The sequence below is a fragment of the Limulus polyphemus genome, unplaced genomic scaffold (genome assembly GCF_000517525.1).
Source record: "Limulus polyphemus unplaced genomic scaffold, Limulus_polyphemus-2.1.2 Scaffold26, whole genome shotgun sequence".
Lineage (NCBI taxonomy): Eukaryota > Metazoa > Arthropoda > Merostomata > Xiphosura > Limulidae > Limulus > Limulus polyphemus.
Genome location: NW_013665636.1, coordinates 541,776 through 555,955, shown reverse-complemented (window position 1 = coordinate 555,955; position 14,180 = coordinate 541,776). Strand labels below are relative to the sequence as shown.

Here is a 14,180-nt window from a genome sequence, read left to right as displayed (position 1 = left end):
TTGTTGTTTCCACGTGTAAAAATGTGTATAAAAATCACTCGATTAGTTAACTTCTTCCATCAGATATTAAACTACATTCTAAGTTTTTTGTTTTCCACGTGTAAAAATGTGTATAAAAATCACTCGATTAGTTAATTTCTTTCCATCTGATATTAAACACATTCTAAGTTGTTTGTTTTCCACGTGTAAAAATGTGTATAAAAATCACTCGATTAACTGATTTTTATCTGGTGTTATGATTTTCTTTTTGTATTACAAACATTGCAATAAATCAAAAATATCATACACATGAAAGTAAAAAGGAGGTATGTATTAACTGAGAATGTTTATGACTTGTAATATAAACTTTATAATTAAATCAACTGATAGCAATAGAATATTTTTCAGATCTGAGTAAGCTTGTTTCACATTCAAACGAATTGGTATTTTGCTTTATTAATTCAATAATATATAAAAAGATATAACTGTATGTCATGAGAGCAAAATAACAAACAAATCTATCAAATTAAACATAACAAAAAGTAGATACCTACTCATTTTATTTCCTTTATCAACTTAACGTATCCAAAATGGATGAGGCTTTTGAGCTAATCAGGTGACACTTATAGCTTTGTTAAGGAAGAATAAACGGAAGTGTTGAATTTTTTAAAGTGTTTTATCAACTGAATTTGTTAAATGAATCCATTTTATCAACTAAAGTATTGTGGAGCCAGCGGAAGGCAAAGCTATTAAAGCTCTCTTCCGCACCACTAATTTTAAACTACTCACCAGAGGGATAGACAACCAGTCAGTAGCACCCTAAAATCCATCATACACGTTAAGGGAATGGGTGCATCTGTCATAATACATTCATAGTTTAAAGTGCGGGGAGTGTTTTGTGAAATCGCGTGGATTCGAACCCGGCTCGCCAGCTCCAAAATCTAGAGCTGTACTACTGGGCTAGCCTGCAACCCCCCCCCCCCGAAAAAAAGAAGAAAATAACAACATTCAAGATTTAATTCGACGGGCTAGTTTTTAAGTCAATTAAATAATGGACAAAGGTATTAACTGACCAAGTAATGTTTTTGCCCCCAAACATCCTCCTCCAAGCATTGCAGTATGTCCCTCAGTGACTCAGCGGTAAGCTTGCATGCTTAAGATACTAAAAATCGTGGTTCGATACCCGTTGTGGGCACAGTACGAATAGCTCATTTTGTAGCTTTACGCTGAACAACGAACAAACCAAACCAAACAACATTGCCAACATGAGTAACACAATAAGCGCCATCTATCGTGTAACTTTGTATAATTTTGTTTTCAGTTTCACGTGGCATATTTAGTACCACCGGCAATACATATCTGTAGTGGTATATATTTCATTCACATCTTATACTTATAGTTACAGACTCACTGGTTAGGGACTCGATCAGTTTTACTTTTTTGTAAACCGTTTCTTTTGCGAGTACTTTTTGTAGAGCAGAATTTTAAAGCAATATAACTAACAGAATGAAACATTCAGGGTTAATATATAAAGTTCTTCATGTAATCTGACGCTGGTCGAAAGCACTTAATCATTCGTGGAAGAGAGTGCTTTACATTAGTAATTGATAGCTTCTAAAAGTCATATTTCCTCCCCTATTTTTTCAGTTTAATTATTATTCATAACGTCTGTTCATTAGAGCAAAACAGTTAATATAGAGAATATATTCATACTATACAGGATAGTTCCAATGCTTTTGAGAGTGGTGCTCCACTAGCTAGTAGCAAGTTTGTCACAGCGCAAGTGCTTGGTGCGAGACATGTTTAATTCCAAGCACGAGGCAGGCGATAAGAAAAGGGTTTATTGCGATGAGATATCATACTTCTTTGGAAGTTAATGCCCTGGGAAATGAAGAAAATTGATGATGGGGCCCGAGAAAGATGAAAAGGAAGCTATTTTATTGGTCGTAAAATGTTGAAGCTCGTGCGACTTTCTTGCATTGGCTGAAGCTTGAAAGAGAAGCTTTCCTGCAAAATTTCACATATTTTACCGCTATTACTCGCACACTGTAACTAACACACGTTGTTGTCATGGTAACGTTTAGCTCTGAGTAGGCACTCCTAGTAGTTACGCAGGCCAGCAAGTGATCTGTTAATTTTGTGTTTTAATCGCAAATATGATACAAAGTGATTATAAAGAATACCCCATTGTTAAAAATTATTATTTCTCTAAAAGATATTTGTTCACCGGAAGAAAATTCCACTAGAGACGCATTGAAAATCATAAGTTTTATTCAGGAAAGTTTGGACACATTACAGGCTGTTTCAATTTGATATTATGCTGCATACCTAAATCACTTTTCTCGAGAACTAACATTAATTTTATTTCTCCTCTTTCCCCTAGCTTTAACAGTATATAGAATACTTGGAGGGTCATTGAACATTGTCTAGAACATATTATGCTTCTAGTAACTTCGTTGAGGCATAACCTCGATTTACTGATTGAGGAAGCGTGTTGAACACTTTATGTTACAATTCTAAAACACCCTGTACCATGTTCAGACTTTCCTGAGTAAAACTCATGATTCTCAATGTGCCCCTTGGATATAACCTCTTTAAATATGGTGTATTCTCTGTATTCATTCTGTGTTTATATCGTTAAACATTTAACACAACCCCTTGTTTGTAGTTACAGGCCAGCAGTATTGTTTGAGGTGATGTATTATACAGTTACAGCGCAGTAGTAGTATCTGAGTCGGTGAATTCTACATATTTACAGCACAGAAGTGTTGTTTGCAGTGGTGTATTCTACAGTTACAGCACAGAAGTATTGTTTGAAGTGGGAGACTACTTATTTACCGATAGAATACTGTGTTATTCGTATGGTGTACTATGTGAAACTCAAACACAACATGTTTTATTCATAATGCTATCTTTCCGTATTTCCAATAAACACTGGGGAGTTTGTAATGGTGTAATCTATGTAATTTATCACATTATGTAGTGGTGTAATTTCACTCTACTTCGCAACGACGTGTTGCTTGTAATGATTTAATCTGTTTTTCAAACGCATCACGGTATTTTTAATGGGGCACTTGTCGTACTTTGCAATAATGTGTAGTTTGCAATTATAAATCATACGTACTTCACAACACTTCATTTTGCAGTAATGTACTCTATAACACTGTAGGTAATAAAATGCCCTCCATCTACTTTACGACGTTTTCTTCTTTTTGTGACGTAATCTACGTATTTTACAAGATTGTGTATTTTCTAATGTATTTTAAATTTAACAATGTTTATTATGTAATAGTATACTCTACGAACTTTTCAAGTATATGTAGTATCTAATGATATATTCTACGTACTTAACATGTACTTCAAAGCAGTGTCTACATACTTAATACGTACATTACAGCAGTATCTATATACTTAACACAACATTTTGAAGATTCCAATACTATGTTCTGCGTACTTCCAATATAAGTGTGTTGTAGTAATATAATTTAGGGATTATCTATACAATGTGTGTAGTAATAAAATACTCTTCTTACTTCCGACAAAACAATGTGTTATAATGACATACTTCAGGGATTACCTATATAATGTGTGAGTAGTAATAAGATACTCTATGTATTACCACATCACAGTGGTGTAGATTGTAAAGGTGCTTCTATGTATACAGTACTGTTTAGTTTACAATAGCGTACACTGCGTACTTTCACTAAGATACCGTGTTGGAGAATCTTCTTTGGACTTGTAATAGTGATCAAAATACACAATAAAAACGTTATTTAGAGGCTAAAAAAGCTTAGTTAGAAACACTGGAACAAGTTCTGTTGTTTTCAAGTGTTTACAATTTAAAGAAGTTTATATTGTGGTTTAAAAAAACTTTTTTTATTTAAACAACGTGTTATTTGAAATGTCATACTCTACAGTCTCTAGTGATTTTGTTTATTTCATTTTCTTCATTTAGCTTAAACGAATTGGCGAGATTTTTAATTTCTACGTTACTGATAACACATGCATTCCAAAGTGCAAAATATTTGAGTTTCCTTGTTATATTGCTATTGTAACACATAGAAACTATCATTTGAAGTTTATGAAATATTAATTACTCAGTCGCCAGAATTTCACTGTTTATGTTTGTTTGTTTGTAATTGAGCACAAAGCTACACAATGGGCCATCTGTGCTCTGCCCACCACGGGTAGCGAATCCCGGATTCTAGCGTTGTAAGACCGCAGACATACCGCTGTGCCACTGGGGGGGGCAACACTGTTTATGAAAACTGTCGCGTATGTGCTTTCAACACACAAACACATATACAAAAACATTTCAAAATAATCTTCTAATAATATTCTAAACTTTGCTGAATGATTGTAGTAACATCTAGTGATGTGATTAGGAGAATAATTCCTATGTAAATCTTCTCTATGAAAATATCTACTAAAAAAAACCACTCACTTTTGATAATAAATACTACGTGAAATGTAATTAGTTATATTTCTCTCTCCGTCTCTAGATTAAAATATTAATATCAATTTAGTGGGTATTTGTCCTCGTGTTTTATAAAGCTAATAAACACATCTAATTTAAACTTTTCATCCTCTGTTGCTGTCAAGCGGATCGACGTGTGTTCTTTTTCTACACAAACTTCCCCTTAATAAGCAATTATCGTTCCTCTTTTGTGTCTTTTGATCAACACACGTTCCTACCATAAGCCGAATATCACTATTGTTTCGAAGTCTCCTTTAAAGCCTGACAGGCTGGCGATGAAGAGAAAGAAAGATGACAAGGTTACAACTTCGTGACAGGACAATCGGTGACACACAGTTTAATGAAATGTCAGATAAATTGAAAACACGCACACAACATGAAACATTATTTTTTTTTTTACTAATTTCCTTCAGTTTCTTGTTTCTTTGCTTTATTTCTTCGGGGAAGTACAGAGAATTCGCAAAGTTTTTTTGTCAGCTGCGAACATTTTTCTTCCAATCAGAACAGAATTTACTTTATGCCTATAGATTTTTATTTTTGGTTAAACTAAACCGCTGAACGATGTATGAAGTGTGTGTTAAATAATACGAAATTCGATTCAATACAAATACTATTGATCGATAACATTTAAAGTCACTGTAAAGCTATTAATAAATAGTATTTTAAAGTCATATTTTATTTTTCATAGTTTTCTATTTGTCCATTGACTAACACAACTTCTAATTTTCTTGTTCTTATTTCTCATTATTACTCTTCACAATTATCAATGAAAGTTTCCTCATGGTTTTGGAGTTGCCAACCTCTATTTGTTGGGTTGTTAAAAATACTGTTTATAAATCAGCTTGTTTTTTTTATTAACCTAAATATAAAAGGTGTTCTTACATAAGATCATAGCAGGACAGAAATTCACGTACGTCATTCTGTGAGGCTTTTGGGGCGTAGTAAATTTTGGTAAATCATAGACAACAATGAGATTGTTAGATAAAAAAAAAAGGTTTGGAATATTTCTCCACTTGTTCAGCTTCACTCTTTCAAAAGAGCGCTTCACCACACGTGCCTGAGGCTTAAAATGTGTTCTATTCAGCTGAGAATGCAATGTGGGCGATTTACTATGTGGACTCCCTTTGTGCTGTTTCAAAAGGTTTTATTTAAAGAGCTTTAATCTTTATGTCTGGTACACGGTTTCGATGATGAAACATCTCTCATTTTCCTATGCCTAATATATTCTCTATATCATTATGTGACATTAGGGTTACCTGTTTGAATTTGAAATGCAAATGGTAGCTACTGTTCTGTAATAAACGTTAGTTGTTTACAGTTTAGCATTGGAAAATATGCTATTAACAATTTCCATTAATGATTTGCTCCACCATTAAGCGCCGACATGAAACCTTTGACGTAATATATATGTAACAGAAAAATTAGTAATCTGCCAAAGTTTATACTTCTGGATTCAAATTCATTTCGACTCGAGAAATCAGTGACGGTTAGGGTTGAATTGCAATTTTTTCAGCTAATTCGCCTTATTGAATAATAAATTCTTATGGAAATATACATATATGTGTGTGTGCGTGTGTATATATATAAGAAATGTATCAATATATATATATATATATATTATATGCAAGAAAAAGTATTTATACAAATAGCGGATTAAATCTGAATGACATCCTTAATCTTTACCGTTTATTCTAAAATTCTTAAAGCAGGCATTATATGACTTTATTTATCCAAAACTATTTTATTAATCAGTTTGCAGAATATAAATCTTAATGTTGTTTGTTTTCTATTAGAAACTTGCCAAGAAACGAAACCTTCAGATGGGAAAGGTAAAACAGATGAGATTAACGGTAAGAAAAATACTTTCAATGGTTTCACTTGCAAGTAGAATAAGCTCTGTTAATTCTATATTGAGGTGTTTGTAACTTTAAGCTTCCACTGGTATTTTTCGTACCTCTCTTGTTTTAGTGTATGTACATAATTTTGTTTTTTGCATACGCATATCGACCATATTTTTCCAAATTTCTTTTTCTTTCACAGCTGCAACATATCTGAGTTTCCGGTGATACTAAATAAAGCTAGAATACGACCTGAGTTGAATGTTTGACAAATTAAAAAAAAATATACGGAAAAATCAAGGATCCAGTATATAATGTAATAATATTAGTGCGTATAAGTAAAATTCGTTTAATGCTCGAATAATATGAAATATACATATATATATATATCTCGTCCCCTCCGGTGAGGGAGCTAAAATCTAGGGCTTGGTTCCCGCGGTGAGAAGAGAGCACAGATAGCCCCCCCCCAAACATATATATATATATATATATATCCTCACCTACGTAGTGATTGTAATCGAAGGAGCATCTTTAAAAAAGTATCTTTACACATTTGCTTCTATGCAAACGGATGTGTTGATTTTTGTATACATAATAAGCCAGCAGTTATATGTTCTCGATGAAATGTTCATCTAATATCAGCAACAAGCTTTATCTGTAAAACTTTCCTTTAGGTGTTATTATTATCATATCTCATTTTAATATTGTGTTAACCTTTACGATATGGTATTGAATTATTTTCTACCATATCTAGCACATTTTTTATAGTTTTTAGGTTTTTTATATACTGCTGGAATCAATCTTAAATTTGTAGTGATACTAGTATGACTCTTATATATATCTCTTGTAATGGCCATCTTTTACTTATATACCTCTTGTAATGGCCATCTTTTACTTATATACCTCTTGTAATGGCCATCTTTTACTTATATACCTCTTGTAATGGCCATCTTTTACTTATATATCTCTCGTAATGGCCATCTTTTACTTATATACCTCTTGTAATGGCCACCACTTAAATTCTCACTTTTAGTCTATAATAAAAATATATTTATTACCATGTAGGAAAGAAGAGTTCTACATAACAGTTTCTTTGTCATTTTGTATATAAATTCTACAACAATCCAACTTTGACCTTTTTTTAACAATATTTAGAGGTCAGTCAATGTACCGGGTATCACCTTTGAGTAATTATATACGTGTCCACAAAGTAAAGCGATTTATTAGTCAATATAGTCCGTGGAGCGGTTTCCAGGCATAAACGTAACTCATACATGAAATATTGAATAGGACATTAAGAATCAACGTACAGCTGTGTGCAAGTGTGTTTGGCTTTCTGTATATGTGTAGAACTTCGTTTTGAAAGGACGTCATTTAACCCTTTGAAATATTCGTATAATGTAGGAACGTACGTAATTATGCCGGCCACGTGCTGGCTTCCCAAGTTGTGGTAACATTGTTCATTAAATATATTTCTAAATCAGAAAGATTGTCTTGGAGTAGGGAAGGCAGACACGTTATCAGTGCTAAAGTCTTATGTGTAGACGCAACCGTAATGTTACTTAAAATCTGACTCATTTTGCCTTTAGAAATTAATTATGGGTGTTTGAAGTGAGAAAATTATTTCCTGATTGCAAATCGTGCTGGGTCGAAACTTATAGTAATTATCTTGTCAACGTTATGTAAAAGTTTCACAATAAAATATTCATTCTTAGTCTATAAATAACTATTCTTGAGCTAGAAGCACGATCATCTATTTATATATGTAGATATGATATGATCAGTAACCGAAGTGTGACTGATATATGCACGTGGAAAATTAATACAACGCACATTCATGTCTTTCTACCTATTTGTTAATCTATGCAGCCTCTAACATAACACATCTCAGTCATATTTTGAAGTCTGCCTCTCTGCATCTTCGTTCATCTTTCCACCTGGATATTTGTTTCTCAAAGTATCCCTTGTTTGTCTGTTTGTATCTCTAACTGTTCACTCAGTCATGTTTAGTGTTTATAAACGTTTAATGTAAAATCTTTATTTAATATTTTATTCACTCTCTTTGCTTTGTACATATATTTTCCTACAATTATTTGTCTAGGCTGTGCACATGTCATTTTGCGATTGGCCAACCTGAAGTATCTGAGGATCATCGCGTTGAATTTAACCACATGGAGTAATAAATTTTCTCTATGACTGATTAGTTAATGCAGCCGCTTTTCTATCCCTACATTCCTAATATACAGGCCCTCCAATTCATTATACATGACGTCATCTTAGGCGAAAACTCGTAGAGCTGGTAATGAATTATTGTCAGGGATCAACAAAGGGACACAGGGGCTGTTGATCATCTCGGAAATTTGTTATCGACATACGTTCGTTCCTACTGGGGAAAGACCAAAAATTAGAAGCATTTTAGCACGAGCAGGAATTGGACAAAAGCAGGATCTTGATAAACATTATTTGTTTTATACCTCTGTCTGCTGTTGTTTTACGCAGTTTACTCTTTCTCTACTTCTTTTAAAATTTGATATAAATGTTTATTCATTAAAAGAAGTTCTAAATAGGTCTCAAAGTTTTCGTGTTTATATATATATATATATATATACTGCTGGAATCAATCTTAAATTTGTAGTGATACTAGTATGATTCTTATAGTATATCTATTGTAATGGCAATTTTAGTTAGTGTATTGTATGATCACGAACTTTTTCTTCATGTCAAAACTAATGCTGAACACCATGTTGTGAACTAGGGTGTTCGCTATGGATATATTAGTTAAAGTCATGCATAATAAATTTTAAAGTCAGGTTGCTAATAAAAATAAGCTTTTCTGTATACCAAATATTTTTCGAACTTTTGTAGTAAATCACACCATTAAGAGAAAATTATATGGATTACTAAACAAATAAAAATTCCGGTACCAAAAAATGTTTAATACTGTTGTTTTAATCAGATCATTAATATGTAATACGTTCATGTAATCTAGGATCACTATTATTATTATTCCATTATGGATTAGTAGAAATAAGTGGTACAATAATGTTGGATTACTACAAATAACTGGTACAATAATGTTGGAATAATAAGAATAAGTGGTACGGTACTGTTGGATTAGTACAAATAGCTGGTACAATATTATTGAATTAGTATAAATAAATGATACTGTACTGTTGTTTTAGTACAAATAATTGGTACAATACTGTTGGATTAGTATAAATAAGTGGTACAATACTGTTGGATTAGTATAAATAAATGGTACAATACTGTTGGATTAATATAAATAAGTGGTACAGTACTGTTGGGTTGGGATCGGAAAGGCGGTTTAATAGCTTTGTGTGGTTGCATTTGTTTATAGAAATTGTTGTACTATGAGCATAGTAAGTCTTGTTGATTATGTATGGCCGCTGGCTACCTGTTAATCAGTTTTATCACTCTAAAAATAATTACCGAAACACTAACAACGGTTAAGATTCTACGTATACATTCCTTATTTAAGTTAAAACATTTTCTCTTTATTTAGATTGCTCATGAGCACTTTACTAATACCCGTTTGATTACCTAATTCAAATAAAGGTATAGTACCTGGCCACTTAGTTCTTTATGTCAGTTAATTAAAATGTTTAAATATTTTACTTTCAACTATATTTTTTTTTACACGAAGTTTCAGTCGCTGAAATTTTCATAAGGAACTAGAAAGCATTCAGCAAACATATACCAAAAAGTATAAAGCTTGACGTAGAAAGATAGCCGGATAATAACATACTTTTTTAACTATTCAAAATGTTAAAGTATACATTTATTTTGTCTGTCAAGAGTTTAATAAGACGAAGTGCGGTGAAATTAAAAAGTCTTATTTTTATGATTTTGATATTGAAATTGAAATTATATATGACTGCTTACTTTCATGGTTGCATTCCAAATGTGTTGAGCAAAAAAGACGGTTTTACAGGGAACGGCGTGACTTGTGTGAGGAGTAGTTTAAATCATGCTATTTGGATGCCAGAGTTCAATTATTGGTTCCTGGCAGGGTATTTAAAACTTGAAATTCGCAAAAATAAATACCGTAGTTATAAGCCCATTGCCAAATATAAAGACAGTTGCGCGAGACATTTCACGATCTTTCGTTTCATCTTCGAACAGATTTATGTTGCTTCTATGACAAGAGAGAAAGCTTACTTATCATAAGTTTACTTATACATATATATTTTCCAGGCCCTGTTATTATATACAAACACTGTGCAGTATTCAAAGAGATAATTCTGAGGTAAAAATATAAGATTAACTGTGAGAAGCTGATTGAATAAAGAGCAGCTTCAACGAATTAGTCTCAGATATAGTGACTTTTATTATGACAGATACTCTGCAGAAGATGGAGTTATATGTTCATTTATATTCATAGAGCTAAACGCCCTCGTTGGATAAAACAAACGAGAGCCCCAAAACAACAGCAACATTTTAATTAATCTATTGCATACAGTGACCCGTGGCTAAGTGTGTTAATCTCTACAGTCCCGGGTGGGTCAATGGTAAGTTTACGATCTTACAAGCTAAAATTCTAGGTTCGATTTCCCGCGGTAGACAGATTGCGTTGTGTAGCTTTGTACTAAGAAACGACACTAACTACTCTCTGCAAAACTATAAAAACATCTCGAAACAATATGGAATTATAAATATCAATGAAATGAAATAATGTTTCAGCTAGGTTGAAAGAATGAATTAAATGAAATAATGTTTCAGCTAGGTTGAAAGAATGAACAAAATGAAATAATGTGTCAGCTAGGTTGAAAGAATGAATTAAATGAAATAATGTGTCAGCTAGGTTGAAAGAATGAATTAAATGAAATAATGTGTCAGCTAGGTTGAAAGAATGAATTAAATGAAATAATGTGTCAACTAGGTTGAAAGAATGAACTAAATGAAATAATGTTTCAGCTTGGTTAAAAGAATGAATTAAATGAAATAATGTTTCAGCTTGGTTGAAAGAATGAACAAAATGAAATAATGTGTCAGCTAGGTTGAAAGAATGAATTAAATGAAATAATGTGTCAGCTAGGTTGAAAGAATGAATTAAATGAAATAATGTTTCAGCTAGGTTGAAAGAATGAACTAAATGAAATAATGTGTCAGCTAGGTTGAAAGAATGAACTAAATGAAATAATGTGTCAGCTAGGTTGAAAGAATGAATTAAATGAAATAATGTTTCAACTAGGTTGAAAGAATGAACTAAATGAAATAATGTTTCAACTAGGTTGAAAGAATGAATTAAATGAAATAATGTTTCAGCTAGGTTGAAAGAATGGCAGACAGACATGTGGATGACAGACAGACATGTAGATGACAGACAGGCATGTGGAAAATCTGTCTCGCCGATCAACTTTAACCTATCCTTACAAGAGGGGAGGGAGATGTAAAGTAATGCAGAACTTATAGGTCAAACAAAGGTTCCTGAAAACGTCTTGTATAGATTAACAGTTTCATACTATATAGACAATTGTACCAGACATGGCTTGGTGGTTAGGGCGCTCGACTCGCAAACCGAAGGTGCGGGTTCGAATCTCCGTCACCGAACATGCTCGCCCTTTAGGGATGCTGTCAGCCCCACCCGAGTGTAAAAATTTTGGCTAATACAAAAATACCCGAGCCGTTTGATATTAGAAAGACTATCACAGACCATTTGATTAACAATGCTAATATGAAATCACTGGCTTATCCTTAAACTTTGAAAGCGAAGAAAATAAACGAAGAGTAAAGGCTAGAAGCAATAAGTTATAGAGTTAGCTAATTTACTTCATTGACTGTTTGCTCTCCCTTCTATACTTGCCTGGAAATAATTCTGAGAGAAAACATGTAAAGAAGATGTGAAACATACAGAGAGTTTAATTAGGGAATCTCTAGAAGTTTCGCTGAAACAGCAAGTTAGTGTTTTTTTTGTGTGTGTTGTTCTTTACTTTCGTATCAAACGTGATAAATTGTCAGGAAAATGCTTTAAATGGCAAGCCTAAAATTACCGCACATCCCATTTGTTAGAGCTTACTGGTTAAACAAAATCTGATAAACTGAGTCCGGGCCATATTAGACATCTAACGTATTATACCGAAACTCTCAACTCGCCTAATTAAGCCTCCAGCAGATTAATGGAGTTTGGTCTCTGCCTCGGCTTCAGTTTGCCGCTTCAGTGAAATTTGACTCCATAGAGAATGTCCTCATTTTCTCTTCCCAGCAATAACGTGAATCTAGCAAGCAGACGTTGAGATATTTGGTCCCAACTCTCCGACACGACCAATACAGAACGCTGTTCTTCAGGCGAATCGACGTAGCGAGAAAAGGGGTTCATTCTTGCAAAACGAAGAAACTACTTTGTCATGTAAGCACTCAAATTTAGCCGTCATATTCAACAAGGAAAGCAGTGAGTGTCGGAGTAATGACTATCGGATACCATTTGTGGTGAATTACGAGTAACAAATCTAAGCCTAGTTTATACATGTAAATACATTCACTCCACGCGTATTGTCATGGAATCGTAAAGTAGTATAAAGACAGTAACTTATTCTTGTGTTGTAGTTCCTATTTGAATATTACTATTGTTTAAGAAGAAAACACTTGTATTGTTGCTCTAACATTATAATATGGAAAACTCTAGGACAATATTACAAAACATTAATGAATATGTTTTGTAAAATTCCCAGTCTTAAACAGCATTTTTGTTCGTGAACTGAGAATTAAATAAGTTGTGTATTTTGAAGGCTTGCTCCTAATCTAAAAGTTTATTTTCTACAGTCTAGCTACTATACCACAAGTTAAGCTGTGTATTCTGTAGGTTTGATTCTAACCCAAGAATTAATACTGTATTCTATAATGTAGCTATTATACCACAAGCTAAGCTGTGTATTCTATAGTTTTTTCATAATCCAAGAATTAATACTGTATTCTCGTACATGGATAAGTAATAATACCCAGGTGCACACCCTCAGGGTCCACGTAGTACGGGTGCAAAATTTCAGGTTTCTAGGTTCTTTCTTCTTGGAGTTATGGCGGTCACACACACACGAAGACCCACAGACATGTCCTTTTGTTATTATACGTTCTAAAGGCTGCTGGTTCTAAATCAATAGCTAACTGTATCTTTTACAACTATCATTTTGAAGTAAGGGATAAGGGGTATGTTCTGTAATCCTGTTACTAAACAGAAAATAAAAATGCGTATTGTGCTGTTTAGGATCTGATCTGATAGTTTAATTTTGTACTTTTCAGTCTTTGCTCTTGAATCAAGATTTACTTGTTCTGAGAATTTAACTCTGATCCAACAGTTCAACTTTGTATTGTGCATTATTTACTCTGAACCAAGAGCTAAGTCGTATCTCTTGCGATGTTTGTTCTGATGCGAAAGTTAAAACTGTATAAGCTTTAGTTTTGGAACTGACTCAGAAATGAAATTGCGTATTCTGCATTCCTGGTTCTGAATCGCGTATCAAACTACATATTTAGTTACAATGAAATTGACAATAACGTTAATAATGTCATTCTTCATTAGCCTAATATGGATTTCTAGGAAAAAAGTATAGTAACGTTTTAGCTAGAGTTAATTATACGCCGCTGCGAACGTTATTAAAAGTATCGCCAATCTTTTTGACACGTCTTGCATCACACAAGTATTAGGTCGTTATGAAATTAACGTCGCTTTTTTTAGATGAAAAACCCGAACAACTTATATATCAAAACAAAACAGTTATTAAATGAAATAGTATCCATTCTTATTGATGATGCTTTTCCATCTTACAGTCAGGTTGTTAATGACCTTATTAAAAAAATCACTTGGCTTTGAAGCAAAAAACATGTCTATGCCCTCTTTAACATCTTCCACATTTGCATACGTTTTCCAATTA

At 33.1% G+C, this 14,180-nt stretch overlaps 1 protein-coding gene across 4 annotated transcripts in view; it reads left to right on the top strand.

Moving 5' to 3' along the window:
- The window catches only part of LOC106459147, a 250,810-nt gene that overhangs the window by 224,601 nt on the left and 12,029 nt on the right, over nucleotides 1-14,180 (top strand). For 3 of the 4 annotated variants that reach the window (XM_022385747.1, XM_022385762.1, XM_022385769.1), the window contains 2 exons: nucleotides 6,250-6,306; nucleotides 6,497-6,546. In XM_022385747.1, coding sequence (XP_022241455.1) covers nucleotides 6,250-6,306; nucleotides 6,497-6,511 — 72 coding nt within the window. In that variant the 3' untranslated portion in view covers nucleotides 6,512-6,546. Of the gene's footprint in view, nucleotides 1-6,249; nucleotides 6,307-6,496; nucleotides 6,547-14,180 lie in introns of those variants that run through there. The other variant, XM_022385750.1, reaches the window with a different exon arrangement.